Source organism: Rutilus rutilus (genome assembly GCF_951802725.1).
Source record: "Rutilus rutilus genome assembly, chromosome: 1".
Taxonomy (NCBI): domain Eukaryota; kingdom Metazoa; phylum Chordata; class Actinopteri; order Cypriniformes; family Leuciscidae; genus Rutilus; species Rutilus rutilus.
The window spans coordinates 67,309,353-67,326,445 of NC_140209.1; the positions used below are offsets into that span (position 1 = coordinate 67,309,353).

Here is a 17,093-nt window from a genome sequence, read left to right on the forward strand (position 1 = left end):
GATACTTTTAAAACGGTGCTGGTGGATAAACGGTGCCTGAACCGATACTTAAAAAAAAGAAAGCCTCAAAACGATGCTGAATGACATTAAAAAACTGCTTTTTTTTATTGAAAAAAAAAATCTTAAAATTGAATATATTAAAATTTTAAAGTATATAAATATAAGTAGTCTAAATACAAAACAACAAATTGTGAAACATAAATTCACAATAAAACCTAAGCCACTTAACCCAAATACAATAATTTAACACTGAATAACACTACAGTGCTAATAACAGCAAAGTAGTCTGTATTCTTGATATGCTACAAACCAGCTTTAAATTTCAGCAATTCTTTTCACATTTTTTGCCTTCTCTGGCCAAATACGGCACCTCTCCTGACTTATTGCATGTCCTGCACAAGGTGAGCGTTATTTTAGATCGCAACGCATCACCTTAAATGCCGTTACGTGAACTCATCTTCGAAGAAGAACGCCGCCATTTACAACTGTGACAAAGAGCTCTTATCAGGATCAACTGAAGGCTGGATTTGAAAAGTATGTGAAGTTCGCGGCTCTATTGTTGCAGTAAACTTGCACAATGTTCTTGAATGATTTATTTATTAGATGAACGCCGGTCTGTTATTGTAGGGACGTCGACTTCACATTTTCACACTAAACATGACGTGGAACAAAACAAACTATGATTGGTTGTGTTACATGTCAATCAGTCTTTGGCTGATATTTTTATTCTTAAATACATAAGTGAATGTGGTTTGTCATTTAAGAAACCTTTATAATGATCATTCATGTTAGTTGATCTATAATGCACAATGTTAGTAGGCTAAGCACCGCAATTCAGAGAATTTTATCTGTCAACGCGTCAATTCATCCACTTTTCCAGAAAAACTTTAAAGTGGCTGGTGAAGTGTGAGAAGAATAGAGTAAATTTTATAGTTACCAACACAAAGTGTATCTAAACACGTCATCAATTTATAATTTAAATGATTGTTATTGCCGCTTCCGTAACATCAGTGTGTATTTTACAAACTACAGCCTAAATGTTGTTTTGCTAATAATTATGTGTATTTGAATGTCTGAAACCAAAAATAAACCTTATGTGGTTGAAAACCCAGAATAGTTGTGATAGGCTATATAACAGCGCTGAGAGCGTCTGTCTCTAGCTCAGCGCCAGCCAACGCGCAAACGCAGATTTGAATTTAGAAGTTGATGATCACGCGATCTAAACGTTCTAATCACACCGTTGTGAATGATCGTATGGGTCAAAAGGGTTAACTAGTGATCACATGCAGTGATGATGCTTGTGTCCGTTTTGGAGAACCAGAGGGCAAATATTTCAACAGACAGCTGAGGCATTTAAGTGGCACCGAAATGAGGCACCGAAATCTGCTTTTTGATTCTGTCCGGTTACATACCGGTTACTTAGGTACCAGTTCCATATCGGTGCCGGGTTTTGGTACCCAACCCTAATTTTCAGAGATTTGCGTTATTGTTGTTTACATGGAGAAAGTTTTCAAAAACTTGTACTTTGAAACCCGTTTTCAAAAGTTTGCATTTTTAGCCACCCAAAACACTGTTGTCATGTAAATGAACAAGTTTTTAGTTGAAAACGGTGTCATGTAAACAGCCCCTAAGACATAACCGACTCTTTACGAGGATACTTGTGTAAATGCCGTTTTGAGATATTTGTGTGTAGGCTATTTGACAGTTTAGCTGAGTATCTGAAGGCCACAGTGTACTTTTCTAATGCATGTTTAGCCCCGTCTCAGAGCGAAAACACAGGAGGACATCAAGGGAACAACGTAGGGCTGGGCGATAAATCGATTTTATCGATTAATTCGAATGTGCAGTTTACGTCGATTTTTTTGAATGAAAATCGGTTTTCTCTTTAACATTCACCGACGCTCCCCTCTGGGCTCCCGTAGCTCCGAACGGGCTCAGCTCTTCCCCCGCGCGTTTGGCATAGAGATACTCAAACAATACGGCAAGACCGCGGCAGCACAAACACACCCACCAAAAAACTTACAGTCTTACAAACTGAATCCGCAGAGCTGCCAACTCTCACGAATTCACCGTGAGACTCACGCAATCGTCACTTTTTAAACGCTCTCAGGCCACACATCCATTTTCTCACGCAGAGAAAAGTCGCGAAGCAAAGAGGACACTGACACCGACAGACAAGACAGAGAAGGTTACTATTGCTATGAAACAAATTCTCAGCTCTCAGATTCTGTCGATTTAATCACGAAATTCAAACAATAAACACCGTTTTGGCGCTTGACAGATCGCTGACAGAGTTCAAGCGGCACGTGAACCGATCATCTGTTACTCTTTACTACTAGTTAATAGTAGGCTAAATAAACACGAATGATCAATAATAGGTAATTTGAAAGATACAGTTCAACTTACCGAAATGAAATAAAATCGATCGATCTTTGTTTTTCAACTGCGGAAATAGGTCTATAATAACAGCTAGAGGACAATACGTCATGTAAAGTTACTTTTACCTCTGGAAAGCCCATTAATGACCATAGCACGTTAGTTGGACTTTAAAATAATTGCTGTATAGAGTAGTATTTTGCTAAATATGATAACTATATTACATATTTATTATATTTTTACCTATATCATTAAAATATTATAATGTTGAACTTGTTATTATAAAAAAACGCATTATATTTAATTTGAGATGTTATTTTTAACCTTTAATAATAATACCAGCTGACAGGGCTTTAAATTAACATGTAGCCTATCTACTGTACCTAGTATTTATCCAAAGGAATCGATATTGAATCAAGATCAGAATCAAATCACAAGAATTGAATTGAAATTGTGAAAGCAATAGGCTAATAAAAACAGTAGCATACCAGTCATTGTACCATGTAAACATTGTGTTGTCACTAAACTTAATAAAATTCTGTTTAGTTACCAAATGTTTTGACAATCACATTACACTTGATTGTGATGTAAAAAAAAATTTAAGGTTCCCCACCAATCCCAATCCACCCATTTCATGTTATGTTACGTTATGTTAAATTTTCACTGTTTACAAAGCCAGGGCCTGCCATCTTGTCTTTTTGGCTTGTTGTTTCTGATTGCTCTTTAACCCCAAGGGGAAAATCCAAATCAAATCCCAGAAGGGAAAATCAAAACAAAATACAGTTAAAAACTGTTTGAACAATTTCTTTGTCATCTGCAGATTGATTTTAAGTAGGGAAAAAAAAAACGAAAAAAAAAAATCGATTTAAATCGTAATTCGGATTTTTTGTAAAAAAATCTGGGATTTTTTTTTTTTGGCCATATCGCCCAGCCCTAGAACAACGTTTCTTTCGCGGCTTAATGCACTTTTATTAACACTGTTTAATATCAAGCACTTCCTGCAGTTTAGCAAAAGTTGACAATATTATACAACACTCATTTTTTTGGCTGATTTGGATGCTAAGTTTGACTTGGGTAATGAAAGCGCACCGCTGTGAAGGAAAGGAAGGTGCGCTGGACGAATGCGGCAGCGGCACAATAATCGTTTCACGTTGATTAGTTGTTTCACGTTTTCATAATTGTTGGAAGTCGAAAAATCAGTTGTGATTAATTGCACAGCCTTAAATGATTGAATTATTGTTTTAATTGCAGTGACAAAAGCTTGAACTAAATTGAGCTGAAAAATGACAATATTGTCTTCGACAATCTGCTTTATAGGTGAACTGAATTTGAATATCTCTGGAACATCGACACAGTTATTGAACTGAATTGAGTCAACATTGAACTGACTTGAGCTGAAAACCAACACTATCTTTTGTTGAGCTGCTTATTCTGTAGCTCTTCATAACTGGTAAACTGCTCTGTTATTGAACAACAAACCCACTAATCTCAGAAACCATTGAACAGCATTAATGGTTTCATTCTGCTCAACGTTTAATTAGTAAACTTTACCCAGTTATATTATTTTCATTTCTATAAGTAAACATGAAAAACTCTCTTGAGTGTGCTTGTGAGGGCCGTAACCAGTTAAACTATCAGATGCCTGCTGAAAATCATCTGTATGACCTCTGACATTAAAGCTTAGGACTAGGAAGGTCAGTTCGACTAAAGGAGAAACGGAAACTGGAAAACATTTGCAAAATGCTTCAATAATAAGTTGTCACTCCTAAAAACCAACATCAGAGGTTCTCAAACTTCTCAGACAAATTACCATCTACCAAATCCAAACATATTCAATTATATTTCAGCATAAAGCAAATATTACTCTTGATCCGTCACTCTTTTTCTTTGCAAAAAACAAAATCGAGGTTACGGTGAGGCACTTTACAAGTGAAGTTTTTTTTTTTGTTTTTTTTAAAGAAATTAGTTAAGAGTGTAAATTAATTTTTGTGGTAATGAACATTATCTCAAATGTTAATTGAACTTCAATTTTACTGAACCCAGAATTTTCCTTTACTGTAAGCAACATGCGTAAGTCATGTCAAGTTTATAGTTACTCTTTATTTCGACGGTCCACTTTATGGCGCTTTTCCACTGCATGATACGCCTCAGTACGGCCCACTTTTGGGGGGTTTCCACTGTGTAAAGTTCCTAGTACCTGGTACTTTTTTATTACCACCTCGGTTGAGGTTCCAAGCGAGCCTGAAAACAGAAATGTATTTCATGGTCAGTAGATGAGGTGGTGGCACAACTACAGTGCTATGCATAAGTTTAGACAGCCATGCTAATTGGCATGGTTTTATTTCAGTTAGCCTAATAGCTGGTTTGATTTGCATTGAGAGATGATCTTATAGGTACTCCATGCCAATCTCTAGGTATGGTGAAGGGTGTGTGATGATGTGGGGCTATTTTAATTCCAAAGGCCAAGGGAACTTTATCAGGATGCATAGTATCCTGGATCCATGAAGTAACTGGCCTTTAAAAATAAAAATCTGCCTGCCTCTATGGGAATTTAACCTAGGGGTTTCCAGACTTATTCACCCTGTATTTTAAGGAAGAACATTTATTTATTTACGATACATTATTCATTCACAAAGAAAATTGGTGTCCTTAAAGGTTGGATTTTTCAAATTTTTTTTAATTAAGGCATTAAGTTCAATTTCCAAAAGATGATTTTTTATTCCTCTCTTTAGTCAACTTTAGCATGGGTGTCTAAACTTATGCATAGCACTGTATAATGATCAGTCTATAATCCCACCCATAGGCACCAATTTATGTTTCTGCCGGTGCCCACACTCCATATACTAAAAGTGGTGAGGACATGTCCCACCCGCAAGTTACACCTATGTTACCAACCAAACACAAGCACATTCTCTCCATGAGTGTTGTCGCTCTGAGAGTCGCACTCTCGCTGATATCTGATGATCCATAACTGTTCACTAAAAAAAATATTCAGTAAATACCTATTTACAATAAGCACTTAACTCAAAAATAACTATTAAATAATAAAATTACTTGAGAACTGACTGACTAAAATCAGCTTGAAAATGTTATCATGAAATAAAGGTGAATCCGTAATTTCTTTACAATTGAAAGGTACACGTTATTTCATCAGTCAGTCGTGAAAGTCTGGTGGTTGAAAGCTTCTGGCAACATTAAATCCAGGAGAGAAGAACATTCTAGAGAAAGAGCAAGCAGAGATTTTGAGTTTGAGCATGAACACGTAATGTCTGAGTGAGAGCAGACAAGAGCCTGAGACTGTATATTTGAGAACGAGCGTCCAGTTCTGTGCGAGAGTGAAGGAGATCCGCATGCGAGTTGAGAGATTTGTGCTCGCGCATTACTTGGATGCGCTCTAGACATTTGTCATTAAAATAACGCCATAGAAACGGCCTCAAATAAACTATAAAAAGGTGAAGATAATCGTATCTGAAAACTGCAATAGATTTTTTTATTGGTTAAAATCAATACAATATATCTCGTATTTTTCTTTGGGTGTTTGACCATGAGATCGGCACCTTTGATCACTTAGAAGCGGTGCTAAACTGCAGTGGAAAAGCAAACCGAGACAAAAATAAAGAGGGCCAAGCTGAGCCCAGTCGTGCCGAGTCGAACCACGCAGTGGAAAAGTGGAAAAGTGCCTTTAGACGTTCTACTAACTATAAGTAAATCGCAACTACATGTCAACTAACTCTCATTAGAGTATTAGTAGACTGTAAGTAGACTGTTAGGTAAGGGTAAGGTGTTAGGGTTCGGGTTAGTAGAATAATTTGACGTAATTGTAAAGTTGCTTATAGTCAGTAAAATGTCTGTTGAGGATCATCAAAATAAAGTGTTAGCAGATATTAAACAGTCTACTCATACTCTAATAACTTGTAATTAGGGCTGCAACGATTCATCGAGTTACTCGATTTACTCGATTACAAAAATTCCTCGAGGCAAAAACTCTGCCTCGAAGCCTCGTTAAATTCCTATGACGCGCACTATACGCGCAGGGATCTGATTTCACACGGACCGTTGTTCAGTGTTCAGGAAGCACAATAGCGCGTGATACATTTTGAATTTAGTTGGCGCGATGGCGGAGAGTAAAGATGTCCATAAAGTTTGGGATCGCTTCCTTCCAGCGTCGCTGAAACAAGGTAACGATTCTGTCCCCCGCATTTTTTTTAACCCAGCGCCAATATTTCCGCCTGTGCCGAAGCCTATACATTGATGTTCGCTGATTTTAATCCCATACTGTATTTGTAGTGATGTCGTGATGCGGTTTGACTAGATATGATGTTTAGCTTTGATGTTTTAAAGTAGTAAATGTATTCATGTTCAACTGCAAGAGAGTATAGCCTAAAAAAGAACCCCTTCACACACACACACACACACACACACACACACACGCACCCTCGTCTCTCTCACGCGCCAGTCAGAGCAATAACGGCAATGCATCACATGCTCAAACTTTTATGTAGCCACGCAACAATAATTTCAGCATGCATTCACTGTATACACCGGGACGTGATGGAGGAACAAATATTGCATTGCACTGATTGCAGTCTTTGCGAGACCTTGTTTGTCACGTCTGTCAAATAGTTACAGACAACAACAAAAAATGAAACTCCCCAGCCTGCTTCTCCAAATTCACTCGTACTTTTGGGAAAGACATAATCAGCTACCAAAGTAATTGAGCATAGAACATTTTCAATTAACAAAAAAATAGAATACTACAAAACGTGCTAATATACTTCAACTAGCCTAAGTGAGAAACAAAATGCTGTTCTTTGTAACATATTTGCAATAAAACATTCCCCTTTTTAAAGCTACACTTATTTTTTTATAAATTGTATACATTGTGTACCTGTCTGGCATGATATTTTATATTCATTTAATTTATTTTTGTTCTCCGGTGGGTAATTTGCAGAAGGTGCAATCCTTTTTTTGTAATGTTGTATTAAGAAGACAAAACTAAGGCCAAATGGCCTTTACTATTTAAGTTTGTATTCATAGTTTTACATGTTATACATGTTTTACAGTATAAAGTTGACTTAACTGTATTGTTAATTGTTGGCACTGGCACTTATAAACACTAAATGGGTAAAAAGTACAATAAATAGGCTTCGTTTTGGAGCCAAATGTTGGAGTTGGAATAAATAGCTCTATTTTTTTTTTTTTTTTTTTTTTTGTGAAATAAAAGCCAAATGCTTGATTATTTTACAGCCACATCATTTTCGTTATGCATTATTTGTTTTGGTTGTTTAAAAACACACTAATTTTTTTATCTGATTACTCGATTAATCGATCGATAAAGTGCTAGATTAATCGATTACAAAAAGAATCGATAGCTGCAGCCCTACTTGTAATTCACATGTAGTTGCAAAGTAACTTCTGGTTAGTAGAATGTCTAAAGTGAACCATCGAAATAGTTACCACAGTTTATTTGTTTAGCACTTTCTGGAATATAAACTGTTTAAAAGCAGCTTAACAGAAGATGTATGTATCATATATGCAAAAAACAGCATAATTATTTTGATTAATGCCAATATTATTTGAGGTTCAGAGGAATGATGTTGCTATCAGTGAAGAGTCTGATCAGAGCAGCATCTAAAACTTCTCTAGGCCGACAGAGCTGATGATATTGATCAATCGCTGCTGTCTGAGATTATTGTTATGTTGAGGGTCTGACCACTGTCAAACTGTGGTGCGGTGAAGGTGAACTCAGGTCTGCAGGTGTAGTTTTAATAATAGTATTGATCTAATATTAACTGGAGTATGTTTTTCTGGCTGCCTCTGGAATCTCACTCTCTATTCAGAGCCATTTGCTCTTTATGCATAGAATATGATTGCAGAAAAAAATACATGTTTTTATTGAATATTGATGGATCAATACATTTTGTGGGAAAATAAATCATTAAAGTGGTTTGTTTTGGTAAAAAATCATATACATGTATGAGGCGGCAATAACCTTTAAGCCTTTTACCCCCGACTATCCTATAGACCAGTGGTTCGTTCTCAATCCTGGTCCTGGGGACCCACAACTCTGCACATTTTATATGTCTCCTTTATCTGACACACCCAGTTTAGTTCAGAGCTCTTTCCTAACGAGATGATGATCTGAATCAGGTGTGTTAAATGAGGGAGACATACAAACTGTGCAGAGCTGTGGGTCCCCAGGACCAGGATTGAGAACCACTAGACTATAGTCTGCGTAAAATCTATCCAGAGTTATCCAATCTATCAACTTTATTGCCGCCTCATACATTTAGAAGATTTAAAAGACTCACCAGGATAGGGCAAAAGGCCCCCAGTATTGACACAAACACTTTAGCAATAAAGTAAATGTGTTTTGCATAATATCTAAGTTAGTACTTGTTCAAAACAATCACTTTAGTTCTGTTTATTTTAATAAATAAAATAAATGCATTTTTGTTTAATAATATACTGTCATTAAAATTAAACTGTTCATTATAAAAACACAGAAAAAATATTTTAAAACTAAAGATTCTGAAAGCTTTGAAGGAGATCCCATAAAAAATTATATTGGCTTTACAGTAGTAACAATAATATTTAATGATATTTTATTATATGATTAATATATATATATTTTTTTATATAATGGTTTCATTATAAATATGATGATTATCTCTAAGTTGGACACCAAACCTAATATGATATTTACCATCTGAATCAAACCATGTCATGTCAACAAATGGAAAAGTAAGCCAGCTGTTGATTATCATGTTAATTATTTTTGCCTTTAGCTCCAACAGTAAACTTTACATATTCTTCAGAATAACTGTTGATTTAAGTATCATCCGTCGCCATTTACAAGTAAATCAATTATATGTAATCATTTCACATGAACACTGCTTTTTCTTCATGTCAGTGTTTCTGTGATATTTTAAAATAATGGTTTCTGGTAAATCTGGTCAAAATTTTTAGCCGCCTTTCTCTTTTATTCGAACATTTTGACTACTGAAATATTGATGTCTCATTACTTTTAATATGCAGGTCATTATCTGCCCCCAAATGCCTGATGTGCATAATTAATTAACAGTTTGTTGGCAACATGGGTAAATAAAATCTGTGCGAGAACTTGCGAGGATCTCCATGTGTGATATTAGGAAGACAGTTTCTACATGTAGTATGTTTTTTATATTTATTAACAGAAGTTTTCGTGTCTCTGTTCATCTTAATGTGTTTTCAGTGGTGTGAGAGCTGACCAGATCAGAAATGTGCCCTGTCAGACCAGCTCATCCTCCTCCTGTCAGAAACACATCAGTCATCATGACACAGAAGCAGCCCTGCAGCTCGATTCTCACCAGCCAGTGCATGATGATCTGCAGAGAGTCAAAGACCAGCACAAAACCAGCATGAAGAACAAGTATGAGAGCTTATTTGAGGGAATCAAACTACAAGAGAATCAGACCCTCCTGAACAGGATTTACACACAGCTGTACATCATAGAGGGAGAGAGTGAAGGAGTGAATGAAGAACATGAGGTGTTACAGATGGAGAAAAGTTACAAGACACTCCAAGACACTCCAATCAACTGCAATGACATCTTTGATCCTTCAGCTGAACTAGGATATGAGGAGAAGAGAAGAGAGAAGAATGACAAAATCAAGACTGTTCTTACTAAAGGCATCGCTGGAATTGGAAAAACCGTCTCTGTGCAGAAGTTCATTCTGGACTGGGCCGAGGGAAAAGCCAATCAGGATGTAGATTTCATGTTTGTGCTTCCATTTAGAGAGCTGAACTTGATTAAAGATCATCAGTACAGTCTTCACAGACTTCTGCTGGACTTTCATCCTGAACTTCAAGATCTGGACTCAAAGATTTATGATGAATGTACAGTTGTGTTCATCTTTGATGGTCTGGATGAGAGCAGAATTACACTGATGTTTTCAGACAGTGAGAAAGTTTCTGATGTGACTGAGTCTTCATCAGTGGGTGTGTTGATGTCAAACCTCATGAAAGGAGATCTGCTTCCCTCTGCTCTCATCTGGATCACCACCAGACCAGCAGCAGCCAATCAGATCCCCTCAAACTACATCAACCGTGTGACAGAAATTCAGGGATTCAATGACCCTCAGAAGGAGGAATATTTCAGGAAGAGGATCAGTGATGAGGATCAAGCCAGCAGAATCATCTCACACATCAGAAGAGCAAGAAGCCTCCACATCATGTGCCACATACCCGTCTTCTGCTGGATCTCAGCCACTGTGCTTCAAAACATCCTGAAACAAGATCTCAGTGCAGAAATCCCTCAAACTCTGACTGAAATGTACATACACTTTCTCCTCATTCAAACTAGCATGAGGAACCAGAAGTATGAAGAGAGAGATCCAGAGAAAGTCTTGCAGTCCAACAGAGAAGTGATTATGAAACTTGCTGAACTGGCTTTCAATCAGCTGATGAAGGGCAATGTGATGTTCTATAAGGAGGACCTGGTTGAGAGCGGCATAGACGTCACTGACGCCTCAGTGTATTCTGGGATATGCACTGAGATCTTTAGGGAGGAATCTGTGATTTATCACAGGAAGGTTTACAGCTTTGTACATCTCAGCTTTCAGGAGTTTTTTGCAGCACTGTTTGTGTTTGTCTGTTATTTACACAAGAACAGTGAAGTTATGAAAATGTTCCAGACAGGAAAGTCCAGAACTTTCAAGTTGCTCTCAAGTAAGACTGTTTCTCTGGATTTGTTTCTGAAGGGAGCAATGAATAAAGCCTTGAAGAGTAAAAATGGACACCTGGATCTTTTCCTTCGATTCCTTCATGGCATCTCGCTGGAGTCCAATCAGAGACTCTTAAAGGATCTGCTGATTCACACAAAGAACAACCCAAAGAGCATCAAGAAAATAATCCAAAACCTTAAAAAACACGAAAACACAGAAAGTCCAGAAGACAGTGTCAGCCCTGAAAGATGGATGAATCTGTGTCACTGCTTGATTGAGATGAAGGATAGTTCTCTTGTTGACGAAATGCAGGCATTTTTACAATCTCGAACAAGTAACGAAAACCTTTCTCTTGCACAATGTTCAACTTTGGCAAACATGATCTTGATGTCAGAAAAGGTGATGGATGAGTTTGACCTTAAAAAGTACAGCATCACATCATCACAAGAGGGTCGAAGGAGACTGTTACCTGCTCTGAGGAACTGCAGAAAAGCTCTGTGAGTGTGAAAATATTAACATAATATCAACTGATTTGAAATATGAACATAATACCTCTCATGTAGGCTAATAGTTTAGCTGAATGTGCTTTAATTACTTTTTTATTTACATACATTTGAAGTGTCTACAGATTAAAATATTTAAAATAATTATTTTAATTTGTATATATTATAATTGAAATCCAAGTAATTACATTTCTGAAGTTTTAAAAGCTGAATATCTTTTCAACCAATGAATTTACATGACTTTTCCATTGTTCATAATTTGCTGGATAAGGATTAAGCATTTTTAGAAAAATATATAAATTTTCCTGGTCTAGAAATCACACTTTTAAATTAGGTTACCTCATATATCTAGTTGCGGTGATGATGTATTAAAATAAGAAATATCTTGATTTAGGTCAGTGGTTTTCAATCCCAGCACTGAACATTTTTAATGTCTCTCTTATCTAACACGCATATTAGAGGTCTTGGAGTCTTTACTAACTAGCTGATGAGTTGAATTTGAAAATGTGCCGTGCTGTGGGTACTCCAGGAACAGGATTGACCAGAAACTGTCTCTGAGCCTACTAGTCCGGGCCTTAATGCTATGGTACTGTAACCGTGATAAGAGCACTGAAAACGTTATGTTGCTTGGGACGGCTTGAGTCCTTGTAGAGTAATTTACTACGGCTTAGAACACGGCTCAACCATTCAGAATCAAGGTCCAGAACTATCTGTTTTATAACTAATTATTGACATCAGAGCCGGATTAGTACCCCCAGGGGCCCCTGGGCACTGAAGCTCATGGGCCCACCTACCCCACCTGACAACCACACTCTCAAAAAGGAACACACACACACACCAGGTGTGGGATTTGGGGAAAATGTCATATTGCAATTATTGAGCTCAATATTGCTATTGCGATATGCGATTGCGATATAATAAATAAATGGTTTCATGAGTCAACTTGCTTGGTTCTCAAGTAAAATGCACACACAGATAAGTGATAATGCTGAAATGTGTATTTCTCGACTCAAACTAGCAACAACAACTAAATGCACTGGTTTCAAATTAAAATAATATTTTTTACAAAATTTGTAGCATTCCCGGCTGAACAGATGCGATTCACTCTCAAGAACTGATGTTAAAGAAGAATTTTATTCCCAAAAAAAACCACCTTCCAAAACACCGTAAGAGCTAAATGAAAGTAAACAAACAAACAGACATTAGACATCTCACTGCAAATAATACATGTCCATAAACACATGAGAATACACATTTACAATCTAATTGGCTTTGGTAGCCTAAATAGTGTGAAAACTCAAGTTTTTAGTGAGCAGGGGCTAATGTAATAACCTTGCCTTAATGTACTGTAATAAAACTGAATATGAATTATAAATTGTTTTAATTACAACAATCTCCTTTTAAAGTGCTATATGGACTAAATGACAACTGAATTAACTATAAATTATTTATGTACAGCTGACGATCTCAATTCAGAGAGAAAAACCTAAAATATATGAAATGACCAAATAAAGGCCTAATTTCCTGTAAACAATCTATCAGACGTTCAAATCAAGAGAAACGAAGCAATATTACACTGTGATCTGCTTGTGACAGTAACAATCAAACACACACACTCTACATATCATATCACTGATTTACACATGCTAATGACCCACTGACATCTTCAACGAAAACGAAACAAACACTTTAGTCTCTCAAAATTTAGCAAACAACATAAAATTAAAACAATACCTTGTGCCCTTCATCAGCCAGGAGCTAAGAACGAAGTAGAAAGAAACCCTTTTTGAAGCTATCTTTTCGGTGATTGGAGAACTCTCATCTCACTTCCCTGGTAGCTTTAATCAGAATGACGCGTCACATAGAAAGTGCGCCAACATACACACAGCGCGCGCGCCCGCTGAACTTCCTTTCACGGACTTCAAAATAAGAGCATGTGAGGTAAGTAACTGACGCTCTTGTAAGACAACAATAAAAATACAATGTCACAATAAGCATTCAGCAAAAAACATTAATAAACCAAAACAAACAAATAAAGATTTTTTTGTTTTGTTTTTTAGCTCAGGTTTAACATTTGGCTCAGGTTTAGTAAGAGTCCCTTTTAGTAAGGCATTCCATGACCACACTGCCCTCTATGGCTGGAGATAAAGGAGACGGCCCACTTCGGAGATAGGGAGATTTAATGGTCCTTTACAAAATTAAATATTGACATCTTTGCAAACTTGTTATTTGACTCAATAATAGAATTGTAAAAAATAAATGTCATATTTACCAGTGCCCAGTTATCAAACAGTCTGCACTGCACAAATTATAAATTAGACTAATCCTTATTAAAGCTAAAAATGTTCTTTAGTCAAGAGCAGTGAGTCATTTTCTCAGTTCTTTTTGTTCTTTGAATAACTTTACTGACAGAAAGCTTTATTGGCTGCTGTCTCTTTAAGACCAGCCGCTGCTGACAGAGACGCCGATCTCACACGCGCCTCATTCTCTCACACCTCTTCACGTTCATCATAAGACTGCTCTTATATTATGAGGATACTCGAAAAAAGTTGTCACCAGTGTGAAAAAATGTATCTCACAATCATAGTCACTGCTAGTAAGGAGTCAATATATGCAGAAGATGCTGGAAAGAATGTGCAGGAACTGAGGGATTTTTTCTAAAGACCATTGGGCAGTTTAACTGTTCGGGACAAACAAGGGACTCATGAACAACCATTACAAAAAAAACAGTTGTGGATCATTCAGGTAATGACACACAATATTAAAAATCAAGCCTATGTAATTTGTCTTGTATTTTGTGTTTGTATTTTGTCTTGTGGACTAGGCTATTGAACATCTGTTATGTGAAAAAGATTTTTCAGGGCAGTACTAAATAGAATCAATGTTTTTATGATCCTTCTTATTAAAAAAAAAAAAAAAATTCTATAACGTTCTGTTACATTCTGCAAGGTGTTTTGTAAACATATGACTAAAGTGTAAATGTAACAAAAATAACATTATTAGAAGTCATAATGTTGCTATGGTTACTGTGTCAATCATCGCAATTTCATGACTCACAGGACTAAAATTTAGCGGATTCACTCCCACATTTAAATGCAGTTATCACTTACAGTGTGAACGTAACCACTGGTCCTCTAGAAGCATGAAAAACAAAACTATTATTTAGATCGTCAATAGGGCTCCCTTTTAACACTAGAAGTGCCAGAATTCCATAACTACTAGAACTGCCACAAGCGGTCATTTTGACCGCTAGATTCCAAACTAGGCTATATCTTTAATGATAAATAACCAATTGAGAGATTAATGCATTTATTGTATTAGGATGTCTTTTAAAAACAAAACAACACCAAACATTTATAAATACATAATATCCGTAGATGTCCTGAACAAAATGACGGAGTATGAAAACCTGTTTTCATGTTTCTGTTCGATCGCGTCCGCGCCCGCCGACACACACACACACACACACACACACACCATATTCTAGCATTGCAATCTTGACATTGCAGCCTGTTCATTATAGCCATAATATAATAATAAAATAGTCAACCTAACATATAAAAATTCCACTGCTCTGTTTGTCAGTAGCCTAGTACAATTCGTACCATTTTGCGCATGTGAAGAGGATGATTTTTTTCCGTCGATACTGGAACGTGAGTGAAGTACAAAGCCTATAATAAAGAATAGTTTACCATTCAAATACATCGCAAATGTTTAAACATTTTGATTCTAATTAGAGAGTTACGTGACGTGAGCCTAACGCCGCTTACTTTCACTTTCGCTTATAAAGTAGCCTATTTCATTTTGGCTTGTTTATAGTTATTTTTTTCATTCTTGTTCTGTTCTGAATATCATTACATTTAAATGATTTGTTGTTGAATATGTTTAGTGTATTTTTTACCACATTTTATTGTTGTGTATATTAGTATAGCCTATAATAATACCGCGAAATTCAGTGCGGTCAATATGACCGTCTATGGCCGAAATAGGTAAATATGTTCATTTGTTTTTTTGCCTTATGTGTAATTTATATGAAAAACATTTTAAATGAAAATGCAGACACTTTTAGGAAAAGTCAGGTACCAGCAGGATTGTATTTATTTTTTCAACAAAGTTATTGCAGATATAAAATTCAAAACAGTCAAAATGACCGCCATGGCAGTTCTAGTGTTAAGCCATCACTTACAGTACTTACCGCGTTCTGCACTCTCACTAAAACTCTCGTCAGAAACACTGAAGTTGTCTGCACAAACCACATTTTTTCACAAACCACGCATAAACGTCGTTATTTCAAAACTACAAACTTTTACATACATGCTGCTGACATATTGTAGCAGAGTTTGTGCTGAATACAGTGTAATCAGACTTTTGCCATGAAAATGTCACAAGTAACAGAAATAAGCACAAATGTCAGAGCATGACAAATGTCAGAACACCTCCAGGGCCCAGAAAACACCTCAGACCCCAGAGGGTTAATAAGCCACTTATCTCACATAATTCAATTATGGCTCAAGTGAACATAAACAGCTGAGTTAAAACTGGATATGTGTCAGTATATTAGAAGCATTCGGTCTTAAAGTGACAGCAGCCTAGAATATGCCTGTCCATCCAATCTTGTATGCCAGCAAGAGAAATCTGGTTACCGTACACACGCAACATCTAACAGCTGGTGCATCAGACAGTTTGAGTAAAAATGGATGAAACGGCTCTGTTTCAGCAACAACATCATACCTTGGTTCTTTAAAGGGGTGGTTGATTATGATTTCACTTTTCTAACTTTAGTTAGTGTGTAATGTTGCTGTTTGAGCATAAACAACATCTGCAAAGTTACAATACTCAAAGTTCAAAGCAAAGGAAGATATTTGCTTTTAGAGAAAAGGACTAGCTGCTTGGGACTACACGACATTCCTCCTGTCAGTTAGTGACAGTTTTTACATAAACCCCGCCCCGGGAACACGCAGTCCATGTTGAGAAGAGGAAAAGTTTTTGTATAAGAGTACATTTGTGAGTCAGCTCAAACTTTAGCATCCATCTTTTCACATGCAATAGAAAGTCACTCTGTGTGCATCTCACAACAGTTCCTATATGAGTGATTTATAGATTTATCATGACAGAATATCTTAATTGAAGAAAGTTAACTCTACATCAGCAACATAAATTCATCAACTAGCCTAACCATTCAGAGACGTCCTGTTGCATTCTACATGTTGTCACTTCTTCTTGAGTCTCTCCGTCTTTGTCTGACTCCGTTTTAACATTAAAGGCAGAACAGTTTCTGTCATTTTAGTGTGTCTGCGTGAGGTAATAGCAGCTGCTAACACACATGAGCTCTTGAAACCCTGCCCTCTGCAGCAGTTCATTTGCATTTAAAGGGCCAGGCACAAAACGGTGCGTTTTTGCAAACCCTCAAAAAGTGACAACTTTAACTTGCTATATAAAAATATCTGTGGGGTATTTTGCGCTAAAACTTCACACACACACTCTGGGGACATCATAGATATATTTTACA

General features: G+C 36.6%; 2 protein-coding genes across 2 annotated transcripts in view; both read left to right on the forward strand.

Moving 5' to 3' along the window:
- The window catches only part of LOC311294934 (uncharacterized protein), a 453,797-nt gene that overhangs the window by 107,230 nt on the left and 329,474 nt on the right, over positions 1-17,093 (forward strand). The window lies entirely within an intron of this gene.
- Positions 1-17,093, forward strand: part of LOC311295397 (NACHT, LRR and PYD domains-containing protein 3-like) — a 45,031-nt gene that overhangs the window by 3,507 nt on the left and 24,431 nt on the right. The window contains exon 3 of the mRNA XM_084416751.1: positions 9,611-11,578. Within this exon, the coding sequence (XP_084272877.1) occupies positions 9,611-11,578 (1,968 nt within the window). The remainder of the gene's footprint in view (positions 1-9,610; positions 11,579-17,093) is intronic.